The 20,906-nt window shown below is 42.3% G+C and overlaps 1 protein-coding gene across 5 annotated transcripts in view; it reads right to left on the bottom strand.

Moving 5' to 3' along the window:
* The window catches only part of MOV10L1 (Mov10 like RNA helicase 1), a 68,585-nt gene that overhangs the window by 43,351 nt on the left and 4,328 nt on the right, over positions 1–20,906 (bottom strand). For 3 of the 5 annotated variants that reach the window (XM_020812873.3, XM_073000599.2, XM_073000598.2), the window contains exons 2-5: positions 7,728–7,912; positions 4,698–4,854; positions 4,195–4,307; positions 400–590 (exon numbers count right to left, since the gene is read on the bottom strand). In XM_020812873.3, the coding sequence (XP_020668532.3) occupies positions 400–590; positions 4,195–4,307; positions 4,698–4,854; positions 7,728–7,912 (646 nt within the window). Of the gene's footprint in view, positions 1–399; positions 591–4,194; positions 4,308–4,697; positions 4,855–7,727; positions 7,913–20,906 lie in introns of those variants that run through there. The other 2 variants (XM_073000601.2, XM_073000602.2) reach the window with 2 other exon arrangements.

Raw genomic sequence — 20,906 nt, 5'->3', positions numbered from 1 at the left:
GGGTAAGGATGATGCAAGCTATAATCCAAAATAGATGAAAGACACTGACTCTTGAGCAAGTTGCAAACTCTGTATATTCTGAATCATAAGATTAATTTTAAAAAATTCTCAAAATTTATGGAGGCTCTCAAAATTTTCAACCAGCAATCATATAGTAAACAAACCACAAGATTGTTTTAAAATAATGATATAGATTTGGAATTAGCCTTTTTGCTCATCAGTATGTAATGTTAATTATTCAGCAAGTAATGATATTTCCCAAAATACAATTCATCTGCATATCAAACCAGCTGCTATCCAATACCACACTTATTTTTAAGCACACTTATTTTTAAGCAGAAAATCTTTTCAAGCATAACCCATTAAACTTTATATGAAACCTTTATTCCTTTTGACTACCTTTTTTCATCTACTGGAACCATACAAAGTGCTCTCCAGATATAACAGGACTGTTTGCTCTCCACAACAAGCATATTGACTAGGTCATGTCTTCGGGGCAAATAACCATCAGGAAGTCTCAGGAAATCCAGAGAGAAAAAAACACTGTCATCTACCACGCCAATTCTTCCGCACACACTGGAAATACGAACCTGTAACAACTGTACTTGTTAGATGCAATAAAAACTTCTAAGAACAATAACATGTAAGCCTATAATCCTATTTAAGCTTACTGGAAAAAAAGAGATGACCAGCTGTGCATCAAAGATAAATGCTACTCTACTAAACTGTATGTTGTATTTAGCTGTTCCTAACAATAGTCAATCACAGATAACAGCATAATCACCAAGTTGTCTCCTATTATCTGTCTGACAATGGCATGGTTAACCTTTACTTTGCCTTTTGGAAAGCTATTTCCCAATAACTTCAACTGATATGCCTGAATTGTAGCAAGACTGCAGGTCCAATCAGATATAGTGGTGCCTCGCAAGACGAATGCCTCGTGGGACAAAAAACCCGCAAGACGATTGATTTTTGTGATCGCTATGGTGCCTCGCAAGACGTTTTCTATTGTCATGCTTCTGAAGACTTTTTCCCCCCGAGACCGATGCCTCGCAAGACAAATAAATTTCATTCATCTTGCGAGGTTCCCACAGACAGCGCTTCTCACGGAACAAATTACATTAGTCTTGAGAGGCACCACTGTATTAGCACTCTCTACAAACATTAAGACTGGTAGTTTGTTTTGGACTCCCTCCTAATTTTACTGCATTCAATAACTTGCATAGGTGTTCAGCTTTGAAACTATCACTCTCTTTAGAATCTAGATCTGTGAACACAGGATAACTCAGTGACAAGTTGTTTCAGTCTACAGGTGATAAAGCTGTAAAAACATGAAACCAAAATGATTGAGGAACTGAAGCAACTCTCCTAAATGCTTAGAACTTTTTCACTTCCAAAAGGCAAGTAAAAAGGAACAGGATCTAGCTGCATTAAATTACAGAATAGGGATACTAAAGCTCAGACCATGTACTTGAGATGAATTTAGAAGAGATCCCTAACAGACAAAAGGAATTACCTTTTTACCTAACATGTAGTGTAGTTAAAATAACAGGATAATCATCAATCACCTCAGAAGACTACAATAAAATCAACAGATACAGCTATTTGGTAGAATGTATCCACCAAATGGGATATGTTAAGGCCAAGAGTAATCTTAGCCAGCGTATTATTGAGACAGAAAGGCAGCAGGATCTTGATATCACCATAAATAGACTTTTATTTGACAATGCACTGCTTCCACCCAAACCCGCTAAATATCTCTACTTACCCTTAACACAATGCAAATCCCTTATGCTGGCCCACTTCAATGCACTTCCTTCAGCAGTCCAAGAAGGGAAGGATAACAACACCCCTTACACTCAGCGTATACAGTGGTACCCCGCATGACGACGATAATCCATTCCGGGAAAATCGCTCTTAAGCGAAATCGTCGTCATGCGAAAAACAATTCCCCACTGGAATGCATTGAAACCCATTTAATGCGTTCCAATGGGAAAATTACCTCGTCATCCAGTGACGATCGCCCATAGCGGAAGCCATTTTCCGAGCGCCGATCAGCTGTTAAAATGGCTGCCCTGCGAAGCATGGGTACGGAAAATACAGGGCAGCCATTTTAGGAACCCGACAATCAGCTGTAAAGATTGTCGTCTTGCGAATAAGCAGTCCGTGAAGCACGGACTAAATCATCGTCAAGCTAAATTCCCCCACAGGAATGACAGTTTTGCGAATTGCTATAGTGATCGCAAAAAGTCACCATCCTGTGGATTCGTTGTACAGCTGGGTCATCGTCTAGCGAGGTACCACTGTATGCCCCTGTACTCTGGTGTGATTGAAACCATTTCCCATGTATTACTTCATTATGCTTTTTATTCTGGCATTCGAGAAGTCCTTGTTAACCCTTACGTAAGGGCATTTCCTCGACAATTGGAGGAACACACTGCTCCTGCTGACATGGCGATGCCCAAGGAGATATACTGGGTGAAATCAAAATTCAGGTATGTTGACAAAAGTAGTTAAATTATGTGCTGCTGCAATCAAAATCCGAGAAGGTTCCACCTGAAGCTCAGCTATAGTATCTGTTAATTGGTGTATACACATAGAGGCCTTAATGATCACACGGGCTCTATGGGCTTCTAAGTAACAATCCTGTCATTCCATGCAAGCTACAATAGCCCATAGACAAGGCCTATGTTAGGGAGGCAGGAGATATCTAATAAGATGTATGAATGTGGTTATGTATATGTATATAAATGTTTTTAATCTAATGCTTTTAGATTGATTTTATTTTTCTTAATTTAAATAACGTAGCTTACTTCTGCTGGTCAATAACCATAATAAAACATTTGATTTGATAGTTAGAATGTGTTGCTCTAAGATGAAATGCCAGTAGCCAGTTTAACAGCTTTAAAAGAAATTAGACAAATTCATGGAGGATAAGGGTATCAAAGGCTACCATAGCTGTGTTCTTCTCCAGTATCAGAAACAGCATTCTTCTGATTACCAGTTACTGAGGAACATGCGAGGATGGCATTTTTATTTGTGTCTTTCTTATGAATTTCTCCAAGAGGCATCTGGTTGACCATGGTGAGAACAGAATGCTGGACTGGACTTTGCCTGATCCAGCGTGACTCTTCTCAAGTTCTCATGACATCCAGACTACAAGAATGATTCTACCGTTATTTGATTGTCATATTTTTGGCAAGTGTACTCTTCTAAAGACCTTGTATATAGATTTTCTTGATGGAGAACTTTATTTGCTCCTAGTTAATTAAAACTGCTGAAGTCCCCAGAGGAAAGCAATGTACAGTGGTGCCTCGCTTAACGATGTTAATTGTTTCCAAAAAACATCGCTATGGGAAAACATCGCTAAGCGAAACATGTTTTCCCATAGAGATGCATTGAAAACCAGTTAATCCGTTCCAATGGGAACGGACTGCCGTCCTTAAGCGAAAATCCCCACAGGAAACATCGCTAAGCGAAACAATGTATCCTCCATTGGAATGCACTGAAGCCTATTCAATGCATTTCAATGGTTTTGCGATGTCCGTTTTTGCAATTTTAAGTGTGTCTTAAAAGGTTCAAAAACGGTTTTAAATGCTTGGAATCGTTAGTGCACCTTCTAAAATGTGTGCAAACTTAATTTGGCTTTGTTCTGACTCTTCGTTAATTTTTCGTGAATTTTTTCCCCCATTGAAATGCATTGAACCCGATTTTGACAGCTTTTCACAAGATGAAAATTTCGCAAGACGGCGCTACTCGCGGAACGAATTACATTCATCTTGCGAGGCACCACTGTATTTATTTTTCTTTCATTGTTAGTATTTAACAATCACTTCTCTGCTTCCCAAAAAATGTACTATAATATTCATAAATTATTAAAATATTAAAACAATATTTAAAGTCATTTTAAAAACTATGTCTCAAATATAGTTTTCACTGTCTGCCTAAAGCTTGGCAAGGATGGAGCCAACCTGATTTCCCCTCTGCAGTTTCAGAGAAAACTCTCTCTTATGTACTACCAGCTTAGCTCCCCGTAGTAACAGGACAAAGAACAAGGTTCTCCCAAGGATTTAAATTTCTGGGATGGATTTATATGGAAGAAGAGTGTTTTCAGATATCCTGGCCTCAAGCCATTCAGTAGCTGATAAACGTGTTTCTAAGAAATCGCAAAACTAAGCCAGTCATTAGACATACCTTTTCAATTTTTTTATACCTCAAGGGCTTTACCGAAATTGCTTCACTGGTCCAAGTTGTTGGGTTAATAACATATTCTGCTTCCACCCAATCTCCTTTACAAGGGTCAAAGCCTTAAAAATACAGTTATAAGAGACCTGAATAACAGTTTAAATATCCTTATCAACATGCTATAGAAACAAAATGGTTACAATGCAACAGAAACATAATAGTTACATCAGAATTTGAGAATTTTCTTCCGAAAATTATACTCCAAAAATAAAACATAAAAAGGTGATATATTACAAATGCTAGAATTTTCTTAAATATTATCATTATCCATAAAACCACATGAATCATTCAGAAATATATTTCTTTCATAATTGAAAATATTCCTTTTAAGAAACTAGAATACACCTTCTTCTAACAAGTTACCTACAGCATTTCCCCCAAAAATACATTCTACAATTTATTATCCAAGGATGTTTAATTTTAACAACTATCAAGGTAAACAAAATCATTACCTTCACAAACCTCTTTCATAGTGAAGGAAGTTGTTTGATTGATGTATCCACCAACTCCAGTTAGAGATGTAATACTCCCAATAAGAGTTTTAACATCAGAGTCCACTTTGTAAGTACATACGTTGCTTTCTTCCCATTTATCTGATATTATTTCTACCTACAAGAGTATATAAATCAAACCTCTTAAAATAGCACTTCTGACCTCACCTCTGAATGTACTGGATGTTCAATATTATACTTCAAGCATGGGAGAGTCCAATGCAAAGCACATATACTGCAGGACTGCTTCAAACACACATACATACCAATGTTCTGCATTTTTATGTATGGATTGAACTTCAACCTAGACTGCAGGATGCAGAGCTGTCTTAAGACAACTGCTCAAGTCCAAAGAATACTGAATGACACAACAATTGGTATTTAGATCACACTTATTAGGACCACTGTGCAAACTCTTCAGTTTCTCCCCCTTGATGCAGCCTTTTCCCTCCCTCCCCATGTCTCTTCCAAAATATATATGCAAGAATGTGCTACTTTGTTAACTACAGTGGTGCCTCGACTTATGAACATCCTGACATACGACCATTTCGAGTTACAACTAGCTCCGTCTGTAAAATTTTGCTTCGACTTGCATCTGGAGCTTCGAGTTACAACGAGAAAAGGGCAGGGGAAAAAAGGCGGGGAATTCAAATTGCTAACCATTGGTTGCAAAGAAACTGCTTCTTTTAGCTCTTTCACCCCAGCAGTTAGAGAATGTGTGATCGGAGGCGGCTTTGGACTGCCTGGCAAGGTAAGGTGCTGCTGCTTTCTGCTTTTTAAAAACTGTTCTGGGTGGGTTTTGCAGCGTGGTTTTGGGCTGGGTTATGTTTCTGTGTTGTGATGGGTGTTGCAGTCTTTGTTTGCTTTTTGGGTTCTCCTCCCATTTCCGATGGGTCCTGCGGGGTTTGTTTTCTGGGATTTTCTCCCCATTTCCGATGGATCTTGCGGGGTTTGTTTGCTTTTTGGGTTCCCCCCATTTCCGATGGGTCTTGCGGGCTTTGTTTCCTTTCTGCTTTGCTTCTTTTGCATTTCCAATGGGTCTTGCGGGGTTTGTTTCCTTTCTGCTTTGCTTTTTTTGCATTTCTGATGGGTCTTGCACGGTTTGCTTTCTTTCTGCTTTAATTTTTATGCATTTCTGATGGGTCTTGCAGTGGTTTGTGGGGTTTTTTTTATTTTATTTCTTCAGCAGGAAGAGATTAATTGCATTTCAATGCATTCCTAGGGGAAATTGTGCTTCAACATACGACCATTTTGAGTTACGATCAGAGTTCCGGAACCAATTAAGTTCATAAGTCGAGGCACCACTGTATATTACTGCAGGCCCTTTCCATTTCAAATGTCTACCTTTCATCACTCAAGTGAACTGCATAAAGTCTTAGGAATCTACAGCATGCTCTTCTCCAGGATGTGGCTGTCCAATACCAGACCTATCTATTGTGTTTAAAGTGGCAGTATAGGACATGGTAAACTCTTCCATTCTTCTCAGGAGGAGGCTGATACTTAACACACTGGCAGGGACACTGTTAAACCACAATCTAGGTACAGCACGTACTTGCTCAGGCATCTCAGTGTGCCCTACTTCAATTCTCATGTGAAAGAGGAGCATAAGAGTAGCCTAAAGACAGTCACAAAAGGATATAAAACTTTTATAAGTAGCCTGTTCTTTCCAAAATACATATACATGCAGCCAGCTATGCATGCAAAAAATGAAAACAAAATAAAACAGTGTAGAAAGTATAAATTGGAGACAATTACAAAACTGTATAAAACTCTGGCAGGCACTCTCTATATAGAAGCATCCAATTTTACAAACATAAAGTAAAACCAAAAGGTGAGGGAAAAAGGGAAGAAGCGTAGGTCACAAACAAAGGTGTGTAAAGTAATAAAGGTAGCATAAAATGAAGCTATTCCAGCATCGTTTAAAAAAAGCCCAAATATCCCTGTTTTGAAAAAAACAACAACAAGGTAACAGTATTGCAGCAATAGAACAAGCATAACCTAATCAGGGAAATTAAAACAGGCAACAAGGGAGGGGAATGGTATATAACAGAAATTTTAAAACATCCCCCTCTTTTTGGTTCTGCAATCCACACTCTATGTTTGAACTTCACTTGTTTGAACTTCCACTAGTGAGGTAAGTCTGCCATCTACTGGGGACCTGGAGGTATTCCTCCCTCTCCAAAAATAGTGATGCACTTTGGTGTATGTTCATACCGTACTATTACCTCATTGGTTCAAAACCATGCAATTTGTGACACATTTCTGGTTTTGAATAAAACTGAACTTCCCTACTTCAAACAATATTAATGCATTGCTTATTTTACATGCAGTATACTAATTCTACCCACAACCCCACCTGTAGGCTGTTTATATTGGTGGTGTGGAGGAGGATTTGGTTATTTATACTGTATGGGATCCAGACTAATCTGCAAGGGTGATATAACCCCTCCGATAATAAGCATATCATTATGGTTTTCAGAGGAAGGTTCTCAGAAAATTGTTAGTTCTATAGGATACAGAAATTAGAGGTTTCTAGAAAACAAACAAAAAACACGCACTAGGACGACTAAATAATGACAGTATGATTACTTTGCAAGTAAAAATTACCAGGTAACAATTTCTTGCAGTTTTGAACTACTTTACTTACCCACCTCCTTATTGTGCAAAAATAGTTAACATCTGATCCAGAGTGTACTATGTTTAACATCATATTTTAGGTCATTTGTCTTCCCCAACAATCACTACTTCAGAGAAGCATCCCACTCACAGAAAACTCTATATACAACCTGGATCAGATGTTACTCCCTCTCCATTATAAGGTGGTAAAGGAAAGTCCTATGTTCACTCATGAAATCTTAAGACCTCATCTTGGTAAAACAACATCTAAATAGGTAGGAAATGACACTTTGTGTTCTCAAGTGTAACTGGATGCCACCACCTGTTTTGTAGACCATTTACACACAAACTTAATCACAGTCATGTTTATCTTACCCTGAGTGCCTTCAATCCATTTGATGTTTTATCTTCTTCGACAAGTGCTACAACTCTTTGTCCAACTTGAAGAGGTACACTGCTCATCACACAATCACTGGTGAAAGAAATTAAATCATCTATCATCCCATAGTCCAGGCAAAATCTTGTCACTATACCTTGTACAGTTTTTATCTCTTGGCCATCTGAAATGAAGAAATGTATTAAGAGTCAATGCTGGACATCTGTAAGACCTGCAAGTGTTAAGACATCTGTTTGCCTAGTCTGGCTGTATCTATTTATAAATCATACTACAGAACAGAAAATAATTTCTAAAAGACCATTAGCAAGAACTATTTGTTCATTGTAAACAAGGTTAGCAACTAAATTATTACAACCATGTAATAACCACTGAGCCACAAAGAACCTCATGGTTGCACTGCAGTGAACTTTACTCTCGACCTGAACTCAATCCCAGGTAGCCAGCCTGAGGTTGACTCAAATGTCCATCCTTCCAAGGTTGGTAAACTGAGTAGCCAGCTCACGGGGGAGGGGAAGGGAATGTGTAACCTGCACAATTAAATTGTAAACCATCCAGAGAGTGCTTTAAGCACTATGGGGCAGTATATAAGCAGTAAATAGTTTCCTTTATATTTCTTCTATTTCTATTCATTCTCAGCACCATTTGTTTAAAGTTCCTGTCCTGCAGCTCTTGGCTTTTCTCTATTATTCATTATGTACTAAGTTTAGTGTAAAATATTATTCTCCACAATGAGACTAGATCATATCAATTAGTTTGCCTAAATAATATTACTGTATTGCAGGAGAATGCAAACCTTGGAAATAACCTAGGATGTGGGTTTCCCTGAAAAAATGAAAAGTTCCGGAAAACTTTCCATGCTCTATGTAAGGATACCTGATTTAGAATGCTTGTTTGACGCATTTTTATTCCTCAACACACATTCTTATTAAACAAGCAAACAAAGTATCCCATATTTGGAAACAAACTGTAAATATTTGTACAGTATTTGCCAACCATCTCTCTTCTTTCAGCATTTTGAATGCTGTGAAGCAACATACTAGTCTTCTTGTGTTTTGACCTTATGGCAGCTTAAAGTAACCACAAGCACTAGTGACTAGACAACCAGCAAATCTTATGCAAACACTTCTAGTTTCCCAAGCTCAAGGGAACTGAGGCACTTTGTAGAGAAAAGTGAAATAAACAGTAATCACAATCTTTGTTTCACATTTTAGTTTTCCTTCAGTTTTTTGCTTAACAATGTTAGCACTAGAGATGGGCATGGAGTGCCAATTGGTTTCTTGGCCAAACAGGTGTTCAATGTTTCTCCACTCCACCTCCTCTGGCAGGCGCCCACCCAGAGGGAGCATTCTGGCTACCTCGCCCCGCCTCCTCCAGGTGCCATCTCTGACCACCTGTTCAGCCAAGAAACAAACTGGCACAAACAGTCGAACCAGTGGTTCATGACATTTCTTTCTTTTTTGAATTTAAGGGTAACATAAACATAAAAGATATAAAGCAAAATACAAATTAACTGTGTTCCCCACCACCGTACAGTAGTTGGGATCTCTTGCAATAATCTTCTTCCTCCTCCATCTATATTCTTCTTCTATTATTTAACTGAGTTGCTAGGTCATTTATATAAAGGCTGAATAACAGGGGAGCCAGTATATATCCCTGTTTTACAGCTTTCTTAGTCTTAATAGGAGCTGCAAGATGGCCTTGTGAGTTGGTTTTAACTCGTATTGTAGTACCGTATTTGCCGGCGTACAGGACAACTTTTTTGGCCCCAAAAACATGCCTCCAAGAGGGGGGGAGTCGTCTTATATGCCGGGTGCATGACGCAGGGCCGTGCCGGCAGGGGAGGAAGGCAGGCGGGCAGGCAGGCAGTTGGTCCAGACAGAGGGAGGGAAGCAGAGCCGGCCATGTCTGAGCGGCCAGAGCCTGCCACCGGATAGCCGCTTCCCCTCTTCCTCTTCCTCCTCCGCTGCCGCCCGCCCGGCTGCTTCCCCTCCTTCTCGCCCTCCTCGCAGCTGAGCCAGCTGTCTGCTCTCCCGCCCGCCGCCAGACAGCCGCTTCCCCTCTTCCTCCTCCTCTGCCACCCGCCCGGCCGCTTCTTCTCGCCCTCCTCGCAGCTGAGCCAGCTGCCCGCTTGCCACCGGAGAGCTGCTTCCCCTCTTCCTCCTCCTCTTCCTCCTCCTTGCACTCTATATTTTGAGTGGAAATATTGGGGGGGGTCGTCTTATACGCCCAGTCATCTTGTACGCCGGCAAATACGATATTTTTATGTAGAGCTCTAATAAAAAATAAGAGCCATTTGTCAATAGTAGAACTTCTTAATTTAGCCCATAGAATATCCCTCGAGATTGAATCAAAGGCGGATCTAAAGTCAATGAAAGCTGCATATAGAGACACAGGGTTCTTAGAAGAATATTTTGAGAATAAATGCTCCAGAATCAAACACTGATCCAGAGCTGAATGGCCCTCTCTAAACTCTGCCTGTTCTTCAGCCATATTATCTCCCAACCCCCCCCCCCCCCGTATCAGATCTTCTCTCCCTTTTATATCAGCTTTCCCTACCTCAATCTCCACCCTCTTTTTCCTCCCGATTCCCGCCAATTCATCAAGGGTTTGAAATGCTACCGTTAGCCTGCGTAATTCTCTCTCTAGGTCCCTGTTATCAGTACCCCACTGTTCGATTCTTCTAGGCTCGGGTATCGGCGAGGTTTGTGCTTCCCCCTTCTGTTTTTGACACAATGGACAGCACTCCGGCGAGAGCATCTTCCCTCTCGCCCCGGGTCTCATACAGCCATATATGACACGGGAACTTTCCCTCACAAAAATTTATCAGAAAATTTCCAACCCCCTTAAATTAATGTTCACACATTATAGCTGAAATTGTTATCACAGATGGGATTTTCAGAATTAATGAACTCCTCGGAACCCATCCCCCCTTGTGAGCCACAGGGAATCCTTGCAGGTCCCTTCACAGTGTCGTGAAGCACTTTTCTATTGGCTTTCAGAAACTGTGCAGCAACAGCATGGAAAAAAAGAGGACCTGCTCTTGCTGGTTTGAGGGCTCCCAGTCCCAAATTATGGGACTGAGAGTTTGAAAATACTGAACTTTCCATCCCTATTTTTCCCCAACATACGAAATGTAGTCTTCTAGAAGCAACATTTTGAAAGTAACATTGATCGGGTTTAAAACCATTAATTATAATTATATACTGCTACACAGTATAAACAATACATGTGTTTCTTTGTAATTACTTCACACCTAACTTATAACATATGCATTCAAAACTGGAGTGAACAAGGACTGAGAGCTTGGGAGGCTAAATACAAACCCCAGCCACTGCCAATTGGCTGAAAACTACCATTTTCTACATAATCAACCAACCAACAGCAAATGGCTGGACAGATAATTTCCATTCAGTTTGAAGGAAACCCCCTCCCCTGCTAAGGTCCAGGAGCAGACAGCCATGGCTCCAAAAGCCCTACATTGGCCAAAGAGGCCATTTGTGGCACTGCCACCATCATCTTAGAACTGCAGAGTTGGAAAGGACCCTATGGATCATTGAATCCAGCTCCTCTCAAGGAGCCACAAGTGGGGAGTCAAACTTCCAACCTCTGGCTCCACAGCCAGAGAACTAAGCTACTGAGCTATCCAGCAGTTCAGAATTTACATTTTGTTTTTACTTGAAGTCTACTGGTTGCACAACTGTCCCAGTAGACCACATATGGCTCACACGTTGGGGTTTTTTCCCTGTGGGACACATTTTGCCACCCCCTATGGTTTAGAAACAATGATTCAATAGATAGGTTTTCAAGGAGCATCTCCCAATGGCTATAACCAAAGGACACATTTAGAGAAACACAATTCTACATACAAAATAGTTCACAAACTACTTTCATATAAACCTCTGTAACACAATACCACAGAACTCACTACAGAAAAGGCTCTCCTGCCCAATGAGCGCACAACTGAGAAGGCCCTACGGTTGAAAACTTGCACTGGGTTTTTCATCTGGATGATGGTCAACCCCTCTTTCAAACAGGTACGGCCCTTGCCCAGGAGTCCGGCTCAGTTATTCCCAGCATCACCCGAGATAGGTCTCCTCAGAAGCAAGCCCCAATGAGTGCAACAGAGCCCACGGGTTACAGCCTTTGGAGTCCTTTGGGCAGAAACCTGGGACACGGATAAATTCAAAGAGCGTCAACCTCCGTGCTAGTCCTAGCCTAGCCAAGATTGATAGCTGTAACATACAAAGCAGGACTTCAACACATTCATTGCTCAGTCAGTTGGATTAATTCAGAAGCAGGCCAGATTTCTGCGGCTGGGCGCCACAAGTGGAAGCAAGCAGGTGGGCCTGCGTGGCAGTGACCATCACCGAAGCTGGCAGCGGGCAGTGCTGCGGCCAGCATTTTCCTCACACGCCTTCCACGGACTGCTGACCACAGCCTCACACAAGCTTCCTCAACAGCTTCCCCCATTACAGCCTGCCCACCGGACAACAACACTTCTGATGTAGACATGAAAGAGCAACATGGCTACATTTTCTCCTTCACGGCTGTTTCAGCTCACAAGAAATAATTTCCTAACACATGCATTCTCCTCATGAACAAGTCTTAAAACTGAGAACTATTGGCTTCTATCCTCTCACAGACAGCTTTTACAAATTCTGTTAAAACTTTGAAAAATAGCTTTTAACATCTGAACCAAAACCAGCCATCATCTCCAAGTGGAAAATGCCATTCAGATGATTTGCACAGGCATCCCTCTAAGGACATGGGGTGATTGGAGTGTAACACTCAATAACAAAATAAAACACGACATATTAAAGAGCCAAGTGTGTTACAGGCCTCTTTGAAATAATAAAAACAATTATGTAAATTTGCACAGAAAAACAAGATTAGCCTGAAAATGCTGGCAACCAGCATTATTCCAAGGCAATTTTGCTTAGAATCATAGAAAAATGGTTGGAGTGGGCCTACAAGGCCATGAAGTCTAACCCCCTGCTCAGTGCAGGAGGAGGCCAAGCAAATTGTCCAAGCTTAATCTACCCCCCCCCACTAAATCTTTCTCAAGAGTATGTTTTGCATCACATTCAGATTCCTAACACAGTTCTAACAAACTATGCTATCCATGGAGAACAGTGTAGTATTTTTAAGTTGGTCGAGGCTTATCCAACTACTTAGCCTACATAACATTTTAAACCACACAAAAAGTGCTTTAAGCACTATGGGGCAGTATATAAGCAGCACGCTTTACATCCTGTAGTTTCTTAGCATTGTGCTTGACAATATATAAAATATATAAAAGAATTAAGCAAAGCCTGTGTTGTTGGTAGTACAAAGGGTGTATCTTTGTAGATCGAATTCTATATTATAGGCAGTTACCTTCCGCCTTATTTAAAGGAGATACTGCATACTAGCAGGTCTGTTAATAAGTGTACTATGGAATTTGTAGTCTGATTAGAAGAATGTATCAAATTGGAGAATTTTAGGAGCCCTGTAACTCCCTTTTTTGTACCAACATTTAAGTAATAGATTGAAAATATTAATTTAGCATGTTAACTTTTTAACTTTTAGATATTAACAGCAATGTTTTTGAATTTCTATGTCAACACTGGCAAACTTATTATCAAACCTAATGTTCCAAGTTCGGAGACAGAATACAAAACCCAATGAAATCACTCTCATAGTATTGGAAAATTATTTCCTTTCCAATTCACCAACAAGAAATTATCCTATAGCTGATTAATGCTAATATGCAACATGATTGGAGGTAAAAACACTAACCAGAATAAGCAAAGCCAATTGTCAAAAACCTCTTTAAAAACAACTGAATATACTGTATTTTTTGCTCCATAAGACGCACCTGACCTTAAGACGCATCTAATTTTTAGAGAAGGAACATAGGGAAAATATATTCTGAACCAAATAGTGTAATAAAATATTTAATAAACTATAATAGAATAGGACGTGGTGGCGCTGTGGGCTAAACCGCAGAAGCCTGTGCTGCAGGGTCAGAAGATCCGGCAGTCGTAAGATCGAATCCACGCAATGGAATGAGCACCCGTCGCTTGTCCCAGCTCCCGCCAACCTAGCGGTTTGAAAGCATGCAAATGCGAGTAGATAAATAGGGACCACCTCGGTGGGAAGGTAAACAGCGTTCCGTGTCTAAATCACACTGGCCATGTGACCACGGAAAGATTGTCTTCGGACAAAACGCTGGCTCTATGGCTTGAAGAGCGGGATGAGCGCCGCCCCCTAGGGTCGGACACGACTGGACAAAAATTGTCGAGGGGAACCTTTACCTTTTTATAAAAGAATAACATTTGAACCATGTAAGGTGAACAGCAGTCAACAGTGGCATTAATATAGACCATTATCAGCCAGTGATAAGAACTACAGTATACCACTCTACCTATATTTTACATTTCCTTTCATCCACCTCCTCCCCATGCTTATAGAAATGTCTCAATGACAGATGAGATTGTTGTGCAACTCTGCCCAGCTACAGCTCAAGCCTATATTAAGTTAGAAATGGTTTGTCTGATTTGGCACTGCATTGAGAGGTCCCTTTTAGTTGTGTGGAGAATAAATTGTGGAATTAAACTATTTAACAGCTGGTTTTCCTTATTTACTTTAGGTTATGCAAAAGAACAGCAACACAAAGCTTAACCTGATCCCATTCACCAGCAATAGCACATGCTCAGCATAAGACCAAATCTCCATTTTCTGACATAAGTGAACATTTATAGCATGCAAGGCACAACAGGTTAGGCCACACAAAGCAATGAACAATGTTCTTGAAGAGCCAAAAAAACTGAATACAAACTATAGTAGCTGAAATCAGGAAGCAAGTACTGTAATCAGTTAGAAGTCACGAGGCACGGTTAGTTTCCTTGCTGCAACACCCTTTGGAAATACATTCTCTATTAGATGCCCAGAACTAGTTGAAAAGTTTGCAAGTTGAATTAAAATTTCCCATAGAAATGCACTGAAAATTAATTAATGCATTTTTATTGGGGGGGGGGGAGGTCAGAAACTTTAAAAAACTTAAAAGTCACTTACCAGGTACTGTAGACTGAGCCTTGCTCTTCACAGTGCCTTGGTAGACCCCAGAACAGCCAAAAAAAGAGACCCAAACAGCTAAAAGCCAGCAGGCAGCCGGCAGCCATTTTGTGCTCTTCTCCGCTCCTCCCCCACCTAACAGCTGATCAGCACCAGTCCGAACACTTCCTAGGCAGCTTTTAAAGCAAGTATGCACGTTTCTACACAAGCAGGTTGTTACATACAGCACTGATGTTACCTGTCTGTCATGGGTTTGGAGGGAAAGTTCCATCCTATGGGGAGTGGAAGGCGGGACATCAGGAGGAGGGGCTGTACTGTATATATATGTGAAGCCTGTGTGGTGAAGGGGAGACACTGGGATGTGACGAAGCAGCAGCTGGGAAGAAGAAGCTGGTGTGGGAGTCTGTGTGTCAGACAGGGCACTACTGTGTGTCAGAGTACCAACCTGATAGGTTCAGGTGGCTGTTGGTTAGCCAGAACTGATAGGTTCAGGGTCTGTGCTTCAAGTTAAGGGTTCTGTGTGAACCAAACTGTATGCATGTATGAATGAGACTAAGCCACGTTACTATATCTTATTCACCTGATTATTTTATTTTCCCTGTGTGTTGTATTTAAATAAACCTTATTCTTTTATTTGTTAAAAATCCATCCCTGGTCTGTGTGACTTCTTATAGGGAATGGTTGGTGGCAGCTTAGTTAACGTGTGGCAGATCCCAGTAGGTCTGGGTTTGTCACATTGATTGGTGTCCAGCGTGTGGGATACGACTGGTCCAGTTGTCCAGCGGTCCAGCAAAGCCTTGGCAAGTGTGCCCAGAGCAAGGGGGGTCTAGTCAGGGACAATCTGAGGCGCGTAGGTAATCTTCTAGGTGTACCTCACGGGGAGGTGCGCTAGTGGAAGAACGTGCCAAGTGGGAAGACTAGATCAGGGTGCTCTGAGGCAACTTGTTTTGGCGGGAAAAAAGCTGAGGCAAAACTGTGTAAAGTAGCAGTGATTTAGCCTGCCTGCTGAGAGGCCTAGCAGAGGGGGGTAGACTCTGGCTCGCAACTGTTGCAAGATTAGTGCTGAAGAACAGCAGCAATCTATAGAAAGCTGGTTCTGAGGCAAAAGAGAAAAAAGTGGTCGTTTTATTTTGAGGCTTGACTTTTTAAAGCAGCCTGTTCTGAGGGGGGATTATGCCCTTGACTCGAAGCCAAATGGCAGAAATGGGTGAAGTGAAAGACCCCCAGGTTGACCAAGGTTCTGAGGAGGAATTTGGCTCAGTGCAGGGTGACAGCACGGGAGAACAGAACCCAGAGCTCAGAAAATTGCTCATAGCCCAACAGCATGAACTGAGGGTGAGGGAAATGGAGGAAAGATTAGAGAGAGAGAGAATGGAAAAGGAAGAAAGATTAGAGAGACAGAGAATGGAATTGGAATTGCAGAGAGAGAAAATGGCGTTTGAATTAAGAAAATTGGAACTGATGAACCAGAATAATAATAACAATAGGGATTCTGAGGGAGGCCAATTGTCTAAGGCTGACCTGAAGAAATTCCCTGTGTACCACAAGGGAGATTGTCCTGAGGTGTTCTTTTCCTTAGTGGAAAGAGCGTTTGTGGACTTCTCAGTGAGGGAAACTGAGAAGATGACCATCATGCGATCTTTAATCAGTGGCAGCCTGGCAGAAGTCTATGCAGAGATGCCAGAGGAACTGATGAAAGATTTTGCAGAGTTTAAAAAACTGGTGTTTGCCAGACATGGGATAAATGCGGAACAGCTGAGGCAAAGATTTAGGTCAATCACCAAGAAACCAGAACAGACTTTTACCCAAGTGGGGGCCCAATTGGTGAGGCTGCTTGAGAAATGGCTATCTCAGGAGGGGACAGAGACCTTTCAACAGCTTAAAGATTTGATAGCGCTGGAACAGTTCTATTCAGTCCTGCATGGGGAACTGAAATTCCAGGTCAGGGAAAGGAAACCAAAATCTGTGGCAGAAGCCGCCGAGATCGCAGATTTTATTTACCAGATAAGAAAGCCCTTGGGTGAGGGGAAATCTGTAGGTAAACCCAAAGAACCCTACAGCAAGTACTCTCAGGGACCAGGGAAAAGCCAGCAAGGGGGAGGGGCCCATGGTGAAGGGAAGCCCTCAGACATGAAACCAAGACCTCAGATTTTGGAGGGAAAACCAAAACAAGATGAGAGAGAATCAAAATACACCAGAAAATGTTATTTCTGTCAGGGAAAGGGCCATCTAATCTCAGAGTGTGAGAAATTAAAGCAGCTAAAAGGAATGGTGCCTCAGGATTCTAGTGGAACCAAGCCAAAAGCTGTGTTCTGTGTCCAGAGAGAGCAAGGCTCATTGTCACTGAGGGAGCCTGTTGCCATGGCTGCTCAGTCTGGAACGGCTGCATCTGCTGATCAGGCTGAGGAAGGTGGTCCTCTTGTGGAGGTCAAGCGATGCTTGCTCGTGAGAACAGATTCTCAGTTGTTTGAGACAGCAGGGGTGGACGTAGGAATACTTGGCCGTCAGTATCGGGGGCTGCGGGACACTTGTTCTCAGGTGACCCTGTGCCATCCAGATATTATTCCTAGGGAATATATAATCCCGAATGAGAGCATAAAGGTAGCAGGGATTGAGGGGCAGATAATCTCACTCCCAGTCGCAGAGGTACCTGTCAACTTTCAAGGCTGGAGGGGAGTGTGGCGGCTAGCAATTTCATCAACTCTGCCAGCAGCCGTGCTCGTGGGAAATGACCTGGCTGAACATGTGAAAAGGGTGCTAGTGATTACACGTTCACAAGCCACCACGGGGACAGTTCAAGGGGGTAATGATGAGCCAGAGACGGAAGCAGGTGGGGGGAGTTCAGAAGCTGTGGTGGAAACCTTAACCACAGACAGCAGATTTGGACAAGAGCAAAAGGCAGACGCCACTCTCCAAAAGTGTTTTGAACAGGTGACTGACGCCCAGCTAACACCTGAAACCCCAGTGAGATTTCTGGAGAAAAAGGGGATTTTATATAGAGAAACCCTGAGGAATATCTCAAAAGGGGGAGATGTGATCAGAAGTCAGCTAGTGGTACCTGAAAAGTATCGCCCCATGATCTTACAAAGGGGGCACTCTGACATGTTTGCTGCACACTTAGGGGTGAACAAAACACAGCAGAGAATCACACAGAATTTCTACTGGCCTGACATAGGGAAGCAGATCAGGGAGTTCTGTAAACAATGTGATGTGTGTCAAAGGCAGGGGAATAGCCGCGACAGGACCAAAGCAAAGTTGTGCCCTTTGCCTGTGATTGACACTCCGTTCAAATGCATAGGGGTGGATATTGTGGGACCTTTGCCCAAGGCCACAAAGAGGGGGAACAGGTTCATTCTCACAATTGTGGACCATGCCACGAGGTACCCTGAAGCCATACCCTTGACTAACATTGAAACTAACACAGTGGCAGATGCCTTGGTGGGGTATATGTCCAGGATGGGATTTGCCTCAGAAATAATCACAGATTTGGGAGCATCATTCACGTCGAAGCTCATGAAACGCTTATGGCAAATCTGTGGAATTAAGCACAAGGAAACTGCCTATCATCCTGAAAATAATGGGTTAACTGAGAAGTTCAATGGGACTCTAATGCGCATGATTAGGGCTTACTTGGCAGAGAATCCAAACAATTGGGACCAGAAGCTGCAATCCCTTTTGTTTGCTTATCGATCAGTGCCACAAGCCAGTACCGGGTTCAGTCCATTTGAACTTTTATTTGGGAGAAGGGTGAAAGGGCCCCTTGATTTGGTCAAGCAAGATTGGGAGCAGATCACCCAGGATGACCCACAAGACGTTGTGACATATAGAGACTCTTTAAGGAAGGACCTAAAGAGAAACCTAGAGCTAGCAACAGAGACCCTGCAAGCTCAAAAGGTCAGAAAGAAAGCTTGGGATGACCAGGAAGGCAGGGAGAGGCACTTTGACCCAGGGGAGGAAGTGCTGTGGCCTAGGCCCTGCAAAGAGAACAAACTGCAGCTGGGTAGCCCAGAAATAAAATACTTGGGTCACATAGTAGGGGGAGGAGTGATAAAACCCCTGGAGGCCAAAATAGAAGCTGTTCGTGATTGGCCTAGACCCAACACCAAGAAAAAAGTCAAATCATTTCTTGGGTTGGTGGGCTACTACAGAAAGTTCATCCCGAGGTTTAGCGAGATTGCGGCTCCGCTGACCGATCTGACGAGGAAGAAGACTGATGACTGCATCCCGTGGACCAGCGACTGTGAGGAGGCGTTCCAGAGGTTGAAGCAGGCGCTCATCAACTATCCAGTGCTGCGTGCTCCAGACTTCGACCGGGAGTTCATCGTCTACACCGATGCGTCTAACAGCGGGGTAGGAGCAGTTCTGTGCCAGGAGGATGAGAATGGTGACCAGCATCCCGTGTCCTACCTGAGTAGGAAACTTCAAAAAGGTGAGAGACATTTGGCAACCGTGGAGAAGGAGTATTTGGCCATAGTCTACGCGATCCAGAAGGCCAAGCCTTACATCTGGGGAAGACATTTTGTTCTGTGCACTGACCATTCACCATTGCAATGGTTAAAGACAATGAAAACCCACAATAGCAAACTTATGAGGTGGGCTTTAAACCTACAAGACTATGACTTTGAAGTGAAGGTGGTCAGAGGGTCAGTGAACTGTGTTGCTGACGCCTTGTCAAGAAGACCTGAAGAATGAAGACGGCGAAAGAAACATGGACTATGTATATATTTTGGTGAACAAAAAGTTAAATGTACCTGTTTTTTGAACTTGGTTTGTATGAATAAAGGTAAATTGATGTAATGTATATGGTAAATGTTTAAATGCCTAATTGCTATGGTTAACTTAGAATGTAAGTATAAGTAAGTATGATATTGTATGTATAACTGTTGTTGTGTGTTTTATCCAGGTTGTTTTTTGGGAAAAAGCACCTTAGCTTTCCCCCTACAAAACAACTTATAAAGAGGGGAGGTGTTACATACAGCACTGATGTTACCTGTCTGTCATGGGTTTGGAGGGAAAGTTCCATCCTATGGGGAGTGGAAGGCGGGACATCAGGAGGAGGGGCTGTACTGTATATATATGTGAAGCCTGTGTGGTGAAGGGGAGACACTGGGATGTGACGAAGCAGCAGCTGGGAAGAAGAAGCTGGTGTGGGAGTCTGTGTGTCAGACAGGGTACTACTGTGTGTCAGAGTACCAACCTGATAGGTTCAGGTGTCTGTTGGTTAGCCAGAACTGATAGGTTCAGGGTCTGTGCTTCAAGTTAAGGGTTCTGTGTGAACCAAACTGTATGCATGTATGAATGAGACTAAGCCACGTTACTATATCTTATTCACCTGATTATTTTATTTTCCCTGTGTGTTGTATTTAAATAAACCTTATTCTTTTATTTGTTAAAAATCCATCCCTGGTCTGTGTGACTTCTTATAGGGAATGGTTGGTGGCAGCTTAGTTAACGTGTGGCAGATCCCAGTAGGTCTGGGTTTGTCACACAGGTTTCAACTCAAATGGAGCACCTTTTCCCCCCAAGCACAGTTTAACCCAAAACAAGCAGCTTTTAAAGTAAAACAAGCAGATTTTAAAGAAGCATGGACATTTCTACACAAGCAGGTTTCAACTCAAACGGAGCACCTTTTCACCCAAGCACTAACCCCAAACAAACAGCTTTTAAAATAAATTTTACATTTTAAAACGACAATACCAGGCAGTCCCAGGTCTCTCTCCCAGCTCTCTAACTGCTTGGACTAGCAAGGAAGCAGACAAGTAGCCTCTTCACTAACTGAGTTTGAATTTCCCTGCCTTCCCCGCCTATTAGGTATGCTAATATCTGTGCACTGGAGGATTGTGGGAGGGACTGTGCTTGTGGTTTCCCATGGTCTTTCTAGAATTACTTCTTCTCCTTTGGTCCTTGGCTCTTTTCAGTGCCTGTGGGCCTTGCTGGTTTTCAGGTGGGCTCCAGGAAGCAGATCCTAGAAAGCCAGCAGTGCAGAATGGTGAGGTCCAAACAGCAAGTGGTCTCTAGTGCTAATTCAGAGGCCTCCCAGCATAGCATTGGGGGGTTTCTGGGTGGTGTGGTTGAACCCCTTTTTTACTGTATTCGGTCCA

The sequence above is a fragment of the Pogona vitticeps genome, chromosome 5, assembly GCF_051106095.1.
Source record: "Pogona vitticeps strain Pit_001003342236 chromosome 5, PviZW2.1, whole genome shotgun sequence".
NCBI lineage: Eukaryota > Metazoa > Chordata > Lepidosauria > Squamata > Agamidae > Pogona > Pogona vitticeps.
The sequence above is the reverse complement of the archived record's forward strand: the minus strand, read 5'-3'. Positions and strand labels throughout refer to the sequence as shown.